The sequence below is a fragment of the Aplidium turbinatum genome, chromosome 4 (genome assembly GCF_918807975.1).
Source record: "Aplidium turbinatum chromosome 4, kaAplTurb1.1, whole genome shotgun sequence".
NCBI classification, from domain to species: domain Eukaryota; kingdom Metazoa; phylum Chordata; class Ascidiacea; order Aplousobranchia; family Polyclinidae; genus Aplidium; species Aplidium turbinatum.
Genome location: NC_137475.1, coordinates 37,552,585 through 37,565,553, shown reverse-complemented (window position 1 = coordinate 37,565,553; position 12,969 = coordinate 37,552,585). Strand labels below are relative to the sequence as shown.

General features: G+C 35.6%; 1 protein-coding gene across 1 annotated transcript; it reads right to left on the bottom strand.

The window, feature by feature from the left end:
* Window positions 1-9,213, bottom strand: LOC145768769 (uncharacterized). Its single transcript, XM_082580358.1, has 4 exons — window positions 9,019-9,213; window positions 2,318-2,639; window positions 1,363-1,466; window positions 1-771 (listed from the first exon to the last, which is right to left on the bottom strand). The coding sequence occupies exons 1-4, from the start codon at window positions 9,196-9,198 to the stop codon at window positions 646-648; spliced, it is 732 nt and encodes a 243-aa protein (XP_082436484.1). The 5' UTR covers window positions 9,199-9,213; the 3' UTR covers window positions 1-645.
* Between the last annotated feature and the right edge of the window lie 3,756 nt (window positions 9,214-12,969).

Below are 12,969 nucleotides of genomic sequence, written 5' to 3'. Positions count from 1 at the left end.
TCTATGCACGATATTTTACTTCTACATTTTTAGCAAAGTCGAACATAGAAAGCCTCACTTTACAGATAAGATGCAGGCTACTTAAAAAATAATGTACTGCATAAAGCATATTACTTCATATGTTCAAAAAACAATGTATGGAGTTTTCCTTCAGATGCATGATGAGAAATCGCGTTCAAGACAAGCGGTTTCGACATTTTGTCTAAAATTTTCGGCCTGGGTAGAAAAGCAACCTCTGCTTCCCAGTAACTTTATAGTTTAATGAATTCTACAAACATCAAACAAACGGTGACGGAAACATTGGGTTAAATTTAAGCCTGACTCATGCACTTCGGGTGGGTCCTCAAGCCCCGAAAACAATTGCGTCAAACTACAGCTTGAATCATTGTGCGAATAAAGATGACGTAAAAAAAGACAAAAATAGAAAAACAAAACAAAAAGCACTTAAATAGAGTCAAGAAGTTCTTCATTTTAGATTCCTTCGTTGGATTGCGTCAATGAGTAACGTGTCTGAGGTACTTTCGTGACTGGTACACTTGTGCTCACATACGGTCGTACTTTCCCCGTGGAAACCTCACCTCTGTGACCTTTTTGTAACTCACAACGTCACAGTGACGTAATTTTTTTTATCTAAAAAATATGACGTCACGTCGTCGTTTGACAAATATAATGACGCGTTTCTGACTTCGACGCTGAGCAGCTCAATCCTTCAGCACATGGACACCTCTCATACATTTCCGGGCTCCTTTTCTTGTACTCTCTCGTGCATACCTGAAAAAAAAAGTCTTTTGATCACAAATAAATTAAGACTTGCTGACACCTTTACGGGTTTGGGCTTTTAATGGGCAAGGTTCGCTGTGGCTATGCTAACTCTTACAGAACGACACAGGGACCAAATCAGGGTCGCCAAACGCTTGATCACCATCTTACATTGCATTTGCATGATTTTTCAGCAATGTACATATAAATGCCGGGTGATGTGTGTTTATCAGAGATACACAAAAATGCTGCGATGTAAGTCGTTACAATTGTTCAAATAACATTTGAAGTCGATAAACTTATTTGTGTTACATTATTTATGACAACGACTGTTATAAAACTCCAACAGCCATGCTTTCATTTGTCCCTACAGCTATCAATGACAAAGTGGCTTTTTATATGACAAAGTGGCAATCAGAAATCAATTTCCAAGTGTTTTATGAACAGAGTCACAAATCTTTTCGCAAAACGCTGAAGTCAATATTACTTCAAAGCAAATCAATCTGTTCGGTGTGAAAAGGACAAAAAATAAGGCCATTTTCTATTTCACCACAACTAATATACTCCAGTTAATAGGCTGTTGGTTTTGTTCTGAAAACTAACCTGATTTTTTTGTATCAAAGGCTTGCATATTCGAACATGCTGGTGTCGAGCACAGCAAAGGCCTTTTGCACAATCTTCAGATCTAGTACATTCCTCTTTTTCACCTGGGTAAAAGCAAACCAAATAAGATCGCAATTTTCTTTTTCCAGATTATTGTAATAACTTATGGAGAAAATGTGGTAACAAACTAGGCCTTACGCCCCGAAAAAAAATGTGCCACCTTTTACAAGCCAGAACATTTGGCTTTATAGCAGTGGCTTTTAGTTAAACGGTCAATCACAATATTGAAAAAGCTTCACTGATAGCCTCATCAAACTTTACTTTTTATGTTTTAATAATGTAACTTTAAAAAGGCGAGATTTTGATTGAAAATCAGATTTAACGAACCGCGAGATTGGACGTTCTTTTTTTGTGTCATTGTATCATTATAACTTCATTATTATTGAAAAAGTATGACAACAAAATTTATTTTACTGTGTCGAAATAAAATTACATGTGAGGATAAGTAAGCCTACAGTATAAGCATAAATCGTATAGCAGCGTGTTGCATCCTTTACCAAAAGCGCTGCATTTATCGAACTGAGGTGAGCCAGAGATGATGCCTGAGATTTGTAACTCAGAAACCACAGAGCTCAGAGTTATGATGGAAATATTAAGAATACCAGTCTTAAGAGCCATACACTTAACTATCATTCTTAGGCCTACTTGACATTGTCGCGCAAGTTATTGCTTATCGCAAAGTAAATTTACAAACTCAGTGAAAAGAATGCAACTGCAGCAAGCAGTCCATTCCACGTCTTTCTAACAAGATTTTCTTTTAAATTGAACATTCCACTTCTGCACTAAATAAGCTGGCTTGTTAACCCATTAATTCTAGCTGATAAGCTACTGCTGATTTAACAAAGCTTTAAAACTGGGTTGAGATTCATCAGGTTGAGATTCATTTTTAACTTACGTTTTTTTATTTTTGTTCGATCAGAAAACGGAGGACGTTGGGGCCTCATTGGTCGTCGCGGTATTGTTGGACCACAATTGCCAGGTCTTCTGTTGGTTGATTTTCTTTTGTTACATCTGGAAAACTGCTTTTGGCATTTTCGACTTTGCTTTATGTAACATTTTGTCTTCTTGCAGCGTTTTCGGAATCTTCTCTTACACAGCTTGTTCAATTTCTTGCAACATCTTTTGTCTTTCCTGCGATTTCTTAGGAAGGGGTGCTTCCTTCGAAAATTTGATTTTATTCGACATTGCTTTGGATTACCGAGGCATCGATACCGGACCTGAAATTAAAACACATTTTTTGAAATGACCCTGTGTTGTGAAGTAACCTATATTGTTTTGTTTACAGGTCCTTGTACCCTTATCAAAACAGCAAGCTTATGTAAAGTCAACCGTTATTAACTTTCACTGGAATGGCGCCACATAACTCGTGTGCGATATGGGCTAGTCTGAAGACTGCTGGGCTGCCACCAAAAGTTTTTCTTCAAACTAATCAGCAAAAATATAGCCACGAAAACAAACAAACATAGTATGTTAAACCGGCAAATGGTTAAGCTGATTTTTTCCATGTTTGGTCAATGGAAACTTGATTATTTTAGTAAAAGAAAGGAAAATACATTCTTAATTCACTTTTTGATAGCAACGCGTCATCACATTGTGTTTTGTTTTTATGGTGAGGTCACAGTGGGTTATCATTCTTATCTAGTGCAAACCACACTGCGCTTTCAAAAGATTATTAAGTAAATTCATAAATGACAATCACATCGATAATTCGCTTGTCTAGAAAGAGGAATGGTGTTTTAGCAAACGCTCTGGTCTGCACTTGCTATTTTATCACTTTCTTGTGACAAAAATGACATCCGTCCTAGTCACGCATGGGAAAAAAGATCAAACTTCAGTCAAGACTTTCTATCAACGCGTTTTATGGTTTGTGCAATGACTACATCTTTAAACTCACGCTTAAAGTACTTGAAGACATACGAGTGAGCAATTTGGGCGTGTTTTTCCTGCACACTTTTTGCCACGGGTTTTTAAGCAAGGACTTCCACCATAACGAGAACAATATTGTTCAAACACAAAAGCATGTCCCCGCTCACACTTCTTAAAATATTAAAAACAAAAATTTAGTTAAGCGGAAACCCTTTTAGCCGTTGTTCGTAGATAAGCAGTTATCTTATTGAGAGAGTGCTTAAGTATTTTTGCTTTGTTGAATTAGTTCTGAGGTTGTCTAGGTGTGTGCACGCATGCATGACTGAACTTTGAACAATTAAACTTCTATCAGTTTTCATGTAATGCGTGCGCAATGTCAGAATTAGACGTGCCAGAAAGATGATTGTTTTATATTTGTTTGCTTAACTGTGCACCAGAGACCCAACTTTTATTGAGTGGTGTCACTGAAGACTCGTATAACTTAACTTGTGAAAGAAGATCAAAGGCGCGTTATTTGACATCCTACAAATAAAACTTTTGGCACCTTGAAATGCTTGAAAGCAAGGCATGGAATAATCTTAGTGTGAGGCAGAGTTTGGATATCAAAGAGCACTCCTTTATTTCGCATTGGGAGAACTCATATTTACCAACACAAAACCAAGAAAAAGCCAAATACTTGAAGCCATTGCGGTTTGTCAGAAGTGCTTGTCATAGAAAAACCTTAATTACTAAATCATTCTATTTTATCGTGCTTGAGTAAATAGACCTTGACAGGTTCGTCCACGTCTAAAGTCACGGAATACCGCGGTAGCAAAATGCGACCAAATAGGAAAATGGCGTGACTGTTTTCCTCTGAAGAAACAATAAATGCCACGCAAATATGATTTATACAACGACAAAAAATACTCAACTTTGCCTAAAGTTACAATGTAAAAAAAGTGCAGCTGTTGAAAATATCTCTCAGATCTTTTGCAATCAGGACAATGAAAAGTCAATTGTTTGCTTTTATAAAGGATTACTGCACACAAAATATAATTCCCACCTAAACAAGAAAAATAATTCAAAAACGGGACTCCTTATCTAAAAAGTAAACAACGAGATTGAAGATACTTCACATAAATTACCATGTTGCATTTTACGTTTACAAAATGATGAAAGTAACTTTTTCAACAATTTGCCTTTGTCTTACGCATCAAATCGTTATTGGTTTCTCGGCAAATAAACTGGCGACATTATGGGCGGGCAGAATAAAACTTAACTGTTTTGTCAACTGTGGGTTCATTCATGCCATTCTTTGCGAAAATGAAAACTTTGAATTGTCACGTAAATTCATCGCTTTTGGACAGTTATTAGACGTAAATTTAAGACTAATTGAAACAAGTACAGTGCTGGCGTTTGGAAAAAGTAAGACTGAGGAAAGATTAGGCTGTTTACAGTGGATAAGGTAAGTCAATTTGCCGATAACATATTGACTTTAACTGGCTGGTTTACGTCACGCGTAAGAATAGGAATTGCACGGCAGCAACACTGGTGAAATTAGGATAACACGTGGCCCACACGTCACGTCATAAACTGCTGGCAATATTATTCGTCGACAGGTGTAAATTTTCGTGATTAAATGTCTTGACGAGAAACAGCAAGGAGTAAATCTCTCAAATCGTAGCTTACAAAAATAAACAAGATAAAATTGCATAGAACTTTGTTTGAATTGACGAAAAACTGCTCACAAAAAAGCCAAGCGTTTTTTGGTGGATTGATAAAGATCTGCAGTTGGTGTAATCCCTAAAGCCACTTAAAAGTCGAATACAGATGCCAGGCTGTGCTAACACAGCTATGGTTAAAAACAAATGTCTTTTTATGACATCATTTTATTGCTTTTACGATTAACTTTCACGATAATACTTATGTCCAAGCACCTAGTCACCGAAAAATCCATCACTTTTACGTTGATTCAAGGCTTGAATCAATGCAAAAGTGACTGATTTTGCTGTCTGGGTATGACACCGAGAAAAGCATAATGAAGCGAATCTACTATCTCAGTATGACCCGTTGAATTCATAACTTTCCCACACTTCAACATACGAAATCTTTGGACGCTAAATCAAGGGATGTGTTGCTGAAGTGATTGACTACAACAAAATTTCTTACTTTCAAGGATTTTATTTTTTAACGCAATGTCAGCTGCAAATTACAAATAGCTCATCTACTTCTATCATTTATCCGATCCACATATTATTGTATTGACCAAAGAAGGGAAAGTTTTATTCTTATTTGAGTTTGGAAACAAAATGACAATTTAAAAAAAAATTAAGTTGCATTGAACATTGTCACATAAATATTTCAAACAACTTTCTTTACGTTCAATTGCAAAAAGTAACTACACTTTTAGTTTGACATCGTTGAACTTTTTCGCAGCAAACTGTGTCTGTATATTTTTTGACATATTCCACTCTCGCGGAAAGCATAACTCACAAAAGCTTTCTTGGTTATGTTTTTCTTTCTCCAAGTGCAAAAATTGAACAAAAATACTTTTAAGCCATCTGAGTTTTGTTACCAAAATTGGTTTCAGGCGGAAATACCACACGACCCAAGCGAATATCCTGTTGTGAGTTTTGCGTTGTTGAAGTTATTTTACTAATAGAGACATCATGACATAAAAGGAAAGCATGTCAATTCAAGCACACCTGGACAACGCGCGGTTGAATAAAAGCCTTTTCCGGCCTTCTGGAAAAGCGAAAAATGGGCTTTTACTTTCTGAGAACAACAAAAACATTTTGTTGAATTTGTGTTACAATAATGTCAATTTTGCACAAAAAGAAATAAATGTTTAAGTTATTTACTAAAACAAATTTTCACTGTTTGTGTTTGATAGTTTTACGTAGTATCAACGTTAAATTGCTGGGTGCAACAGCTGCAAAATCATACAGATTCGGGATGTTGTTTACAAAAACATTTTTCAACCCTTCAATGCACTAACTAACTAACTGTCAATCGTATCAGCTGGAAATCTTTATTCTAAACTGTGTAATTTATTCCAATGACATCATATGTAGCACATGAATTGTAAGCTAAATAATAGTTTGTCGTAAGTTTTCACGAAGCCTTGCTCGCTGAAATAACTTTATATTTTTAGTTTCATTTTTGTGTTTAAATATCCGGTGAAACACCTGCACTGATTGTAAGGTCAAGTTGAGAGGCGCAACTATTAGGGGTGAGTAGAAAGAAATTACCCTCAAAACGTCATGTCATATCCTAAAAACAATATCAAATATTTGTTCCCACAAATATTTGCTTTTGCCCTCTCTAAAATTCTTTGTCTGGCTACAGCTTAGTTTGGGATGTTACTATTTTTCAACGGGCTTTTCATCAAAACTGTTCCCGCAAAGGTAACCATCCAATGCTATGTTGATGTAGCACTCCGCCAAAGCAACTACTAAACACCCTGTTGTGAACTCTGTGGTATGTGTGTCAATAAATTGCACAACCTGGCACTGCTGGTATACAAAAATATCGACCTTGATTACACAGTTAGATAACATTCTTGTGAGCTTATATTTGAAAAAACCTCGAAAAACTAGTGGTAGCAAAACATAAAACTCAAACAGCTACGTGGAATTAGTTGATCAAGTGAAAGACACCAAAGGAATTAGTCTAAATTAATTAGCCTCCTTCTTTAAAGATTAATAAGCAATAAAAACAGCTTAGAATGCATCCCTTAAAACATCACTTTTTCAAAAGCTTTTCCTGAGAGGAAATTGAATATCGACATTTCCCATCGGCTTCCAACACCTCAAAAATCCATTTGTTTTCACATCACTTCAAACGAGGACCAAGAAAAAGACAATCGATTTTTTGTTTAAATTCTCAATAACATATTTATTTTGCCACAAAAACTTAAATCCGGCAAAGTGGTCAAGTCCACTTATTCCTTTCAACTTTAATCGCTGCTTGTTTTTAATCAAATACTTTAAACCCACGGCTGTAAACGCTTTGCCATAAATCGCTTAAATTCGGAAGGATTAAGTAAAAGTACAAGAATTCACGTTGTCGAATATCAAACACCATTTTGCTTTATTCCATTTTAACACGCAATTAAGTTCCAGTAATCGACAGTGCTAAATAAAATGACCTTTGATTCAACGCTACGGGATGATATGTGAACACACATGGCATATAGCTCTCTCAATTTCCGTCCAATAATCTCTAATCTAAGTTGAAGAAATGTTACTAACAATACAATTAGCGACGTACGTTTTGCTGTAGTATAGATGTACAATTGTACAGTCAATCAGATAAATCTATTAAAATGTGGTATCCAGGTTAATAAATTCATGATGGTTATGCGGTGTCAACAGGAAGCGTTTATATGGCGATTCGATGCACACATTTATGGGAATTTACAATGTTTTAAAAATCAAGACAAAACTATAACTCAATTTGTGCATTCTAAGACTTAAAATATTCAATTTTAACGATCAATTTCGCTTCAAATACAAAATCAGCACAAACCACAATGCTGCGCTTTTAAAAAAAGGCATCAAGTGAAACACAAAACACGACTTTTACTGATGTTTGTCTTTTACGAACATCGTTTCAGAATCCATAATAGAAACATTACCATAAAAGTGTTTTCCTTTCTTACCTTCTATAAACGTTAAATATTTTTTTTACAAGTTATCAATTTTTTTCGTGAGTGTAATGTATTTACTATAAAAAGAATTTTTTAATTTGAACCAAGGAATTTATTTTGAAGGAAGGGATTTCTTTCCAAACTACTATTGTGAAGGCTGTTTCAACTGCGGAGGTTTAACTTACGTTGGAGTGCCCTATATGAGGCTGTACTCAACTAAACGGAGGATTTCAAAAATATTGCTGTGAGAATCATGTTAGATATTGCTGTAACAGCTGTTATCATCTAACTCGACAGTAGCTTTGAATTTGCAAAATGAGCTTTTTTTGAAAAAGATCATTTTTTGCGCTGCTGCACAAGTGCAGCTTGACTCAATGAATTCTGTGCACTCAGCAAATACAAAACACAAATTCCAACAAAATTTGCTAACATACAAACTAGCAATATTTTACAAATTGTATTTTTTCCTGCATTCATTGATATATCCTTTGTGGCATCTCAAAAAAGTCATCAAACATAAACCGCGTCAACGTCAAATTCTACACCAAAATAGGTGAAGGAGAGTCTTATGGAGTATTCAGACACTGAAGTTCGAATGCCGGCAATGGGAAAAGAAAAGTCTGTAAACCTTCAGCGCTATCAAATATGACGCAGCATATACTTTCTCCCAATCTCTCGATCGATTTTCCTTCTGCAGCTTTACTTTCAACTTTTAATTTTATTTGAAATTGTGTGAAACACTAAACAGCCAGGTCGGGGGTGTTCGAATCAAGGTGCCATGGCTTTGATGTGCCTCAGTCAATATGAGCAAAAGATAAACCAAATAATATCCCACTTAGTGCTGTTCCCAGCAAAACAGTGTCTGCACAGTTCACACAAAATAGTCGCTATTACAGAATTTTGCAAATGATGAGCTTTGCGAAACGTTTTGTGAGGGGCATCACCTATATCAGGACATAGCCAAAATTGTCTTTACGATATGAAATTTTTCAAACGTGTGGAGTAAATTATAGTTATTTAAAAAACTAAACAAGTTTTTAAAAAAAATCAATCCGACTGAATTAGGACTACGGAGAATTGGAAAAAAACAATCCACTTACTTTTCTTGGGCCGTAATATCCAGACCGTTGCTGGTCTCTCACTCTTTGCAACCTGCTTGCTCTAGTATTCCTTAATAGCCCAGTAGTAACATTGGAATATGCTCTTGTTTCCAAAATCAAGAATTGTATCGATACGAAAAGCAGAAAAAGAACCAAAACACACCTTGAAAACTTCATCATGCTTAACGCGCAATCGCTGACTGACGAACGGACTCACAGCGTCTTGTGTGCTTTTATATATTCAGCCATTGCCTTTTTCTCTTGCACTTTTCACTTCAAAGGGATTCTTTGATCTTCCATCTTTTCCTTGCCCTGTCATAATAACATCACCCTAAGAAGATTTCAGGATTACTTGCTTAATTATCCGATAAAAACTAGCGGGACCAATTTGACGCAGATGCCACCAAAAGGCCTTTACAGCTTGCAAAACCGATTCTTCTATTACATTGATTCACCGACGTCTTCAGTCGTTGAATCGATTTAAAATAAAACAATTTTAATACCTGGCTTTATGTTTTCGACGATAAATGTCATCAAGCGTATTTTTGAGGTTTTAGGTTACTCGCAAATACAGAGTCTGAGTGCCTTATAGAAAGGCTTATTTTAAATGATTCTTTCTATACTGTAATTGTATTGGCGTTACCATCCTGATTTCATCTACTGTGTAGCCTATACATTATTACGCAACCTGCTTTGTCGAGAGTTTTATTTTTCCTGTAGCCTAGAGACAAAAAAATAGATGTGACTCGACTTTTAAAGGATTAAAGTAAAAAAATGGATGTCATCTTTAAATTTGCATATATAGCGACAAAATCATGTGCAGCTCCCTTCAAAATAGACCTTCGGTAGAGAGTTTGTCTCTATTTCTATTTCAGAGTTACAGACGTGCAATTGCAGTAAGGTGTGGCATTGTTCACCAACATAAAAGTAACATTGGCCATTGCGGTTAGGCTACTACCCGGATATGAATTTTCGTTATTTTTAGTCATTTAACGTCTGCAGACGTTGAATCTATGTAACAATGATGGATTTTGCTGTCTGGATGAAGAGTTTAAAAAATGGAATGAGCATTGCAGACAAACACGAACTGTAGCTGAAGGCGAAACTCGCTGAGCTATTTACAAGATGTGCTCTGTTGAACATCAAAGCTGGGCGCGTGTCTTTCGGTTTTACTAAGACTTCACGGTATTTTAGCTTCTTCCTGAAAACATTTCTTGACTTGTGTTGATTTTCGATCAATGCCTAGACGTGCTTTCAAACGCTGAAATGATACGAAAACTACGTAATGTCTTCTCTGGTAACCTGTTACAGATAAAACTGCAATATTCTTTGTCCTTTCGCAAAAAGAAAATATATCCGGATTTTGGGTCGTTGTGCATTTCGTTAAGCAAACGAGAAAAAAAAACAATTTAACTTCAAAGTGTCTTAGTTGTCTTAAGCAGGTAGCAAGCTTGCCATTCGAACGAGACGTTTCAACGTCTGGGAACGTTAAAACGTTGCAAAGACGGTAACTGCTGTTAGCAAGAAATAAGTCAACAAGGGAAGCCTTTGTTCTTGGCATGTCTAATTGTTTCGTGGAACAAACTACCAAAGACCCTAGAGGATTACGTAATTTAACTAACTGAGTGTGTGTTTATTTTTGAAAAAAAAAACTTTGTTATAATTACTTTTGCTGAACCTTGCAAGAGCACAATTGTAAAAGCCCAATGCTGTACAGACGAACTGAACCAAAGCCACAGCAGCCTGTTAAGTTTCTTTTATCCCTTTTTCGGTCGATTTATCATGCCAGAAGGAATGATAAACATTTACTCAAACCCTTTCTTTTCATTTTCTTTGCTTAGTGTTCGCATTTTAAGCTTTAGTCATACCAAGAATTGTTTCCTACAATCGCCATTTCATACTTGAAGGTCTCAAAAACAAGAAAATAGTTCGTTTTATAGATTTGTTTTTAGTTTTTCAAATAAATATTCAAAAATTAATTTTATTTTCGTTAGCCTATGTGTCAAGCGGCCGTAGCGCATTTTACTCTTAACCATAACCTGAACATTACACTTTGTATAAGCTGTTGTTTCACAGAGGCAAACTTCAAACAGAAATAAAAGAAATTTCCTACAAACCAACATTTTGTTTTCCCAATGTAGGACATGGCATAAGAGTGATGCATCTAAAGAATTCGTAATAAATAATGGCACATTTTAATAAATAAATTTTATTAGAGGGCTTCTTACTCCATTTATCACTCCACATTCGTTTATCATCCTTCTCAGAGCTGATAAGTACTCTGATTGGTGAGATTTTTCACACACAAAGGCTTATTTGTGTAAAATCTCGTATTAAGAGGTTATGAATATCACTTATAGTCATTTCGCTCTGTTGTGCTATGCTTGTTAACCACGCTTGACCCTAGTTTTTTTCAATTTCCATGCCCTGTAATAGAATTTTAACAAGTCATAAATATCAAACAAACTACTTTGAAATCCTGGTCTATTATTTGCTCTGCGCATTTGCACTTTTATCTCCCAATTCACCTTGTGCTTTATGTGAGTCTTTGAAGTTGTGGCATCATTTCAAACCCAACAACATACGCTGCTACCTACTTTCACTACCGTGTAGGTGTATATATATATATTTCAATTGAATTTCGTTATAGATCTTGATTATGTCACTGTTTGCACTGCATGCAAGGCGTGAAGATATTTTGTACATTCGTGCAAAAATATGCTCAAACCATTGAGAACCGAATTAGAAAAAATAGCTTTTTGATTTCGTCATTACAGTAGTGATAAAAAGATACTTGATAATATTAGCTCCAACAGGCGGTGTTGGCAATGCAATAAAAAAAGTACTTTTGCAAATATGTCAATAATACTTTACGAAGAGAAAAAAATAGATATTTTCAGAAAGAATTATGATATTGGTAAGAACACTGTACAAAAAATTTCCAACTTTACAACAAAAAAAATCAAGAAGTATTAAAGTTGCACTTTGTAAATTCAGGGACGCTGATTCCGAATATGGATTTTTTTTCGTTCAGGTGAGGATTTTTTGAAAAAATGTTTTCAATTTTTCCAATATTGTGCTTAAAAATTGATGGCTATAATCAACAAAATTTAAAACCAAACTAATTAAATTGCTTTGTTATCTTTGCAAATCGGCATGTGTTGCTACAAAAAGAAGCATTGATTAATAAATGGTTCACACCTGAAACTGTGGATGTGGTAAATGTAAAACTACTCTGATGCGCAGTAGCGGATCCAAGAGGGATGAAGCACACTTGGTCACGTGCCTCTCCTCCCCTCCCCCCCCTGAAAAAAAAACGAAGAAAAACATTTGTTTTTTTTGTTTTTTTAAAACTCTTTTTTCGCTCGTTAGGCTACAAAGTGTGACTTTCAAACGGAATAAATTAATGTTGGAGTACAACACACGCAAAAGCTGACCAAAAGAAAATAAACATTGCCAAATTTTTCTGGGGGCTTGTCCTCAGGCCCCCTGTCAGTCTTTTTGTTATTTCTTAACCACAACATTTGCATTGTTCAATTCTCTTAAAATTTTTACGCATTAAAAATCTCGTGCCCTCAAAATTTATTTTCTAGATACACTACTGCAATGGTACGGGTGGTAAAAATACAAAGCAAAAATAAAGCGAATATAGATTATAACATACCACTACTAATACAGGCAAGCATGATCGACAAAACTGCAAAACTCTCTATTGCGCACTTCAAATGTTACATGATAGTGCCTGCCATAAGGTAAATACACACATTTTTGCAAATATTAGAAATCAAAATTATAAAAAAGTGGAGGATGATCGAGAAAAACGGAATTCACATTCATGCTCAGCGCTCCGGAAATATCCAGAAACAACTCTTTGCTTTTTTGTGTTGCACAGTCGAATCGGTAAACCATCTTATTTCGGGATTCACTATCGGAAACAAAATAGCATGGTAC

Bases quoted from the DNA above. Each gene is read 5' to 3' on its own strand.
- LOC145768769 (XM_082580358.1), bottom strand. From the start codon at position 9,198: ATGATGAAGTTTTCAAGGTGTGTTTTGGTTCTTTTTCTGCTTTTCGTA. The intron at 1,467-2,317 runs GTAAGTTAAAAA...GCTTTTACCCAG, and splicing joins TCGAACAAAAATAAAAAAAC to GTGAAAAAGAGGAATGTACT. The intron at 772-1,362 runs GTTAGTTTTCAG...TTTTTTTTTCAG, and splicing joins CTTTGATACAAAAAAATCAG to GTATGCACGAGAGAGTACAA.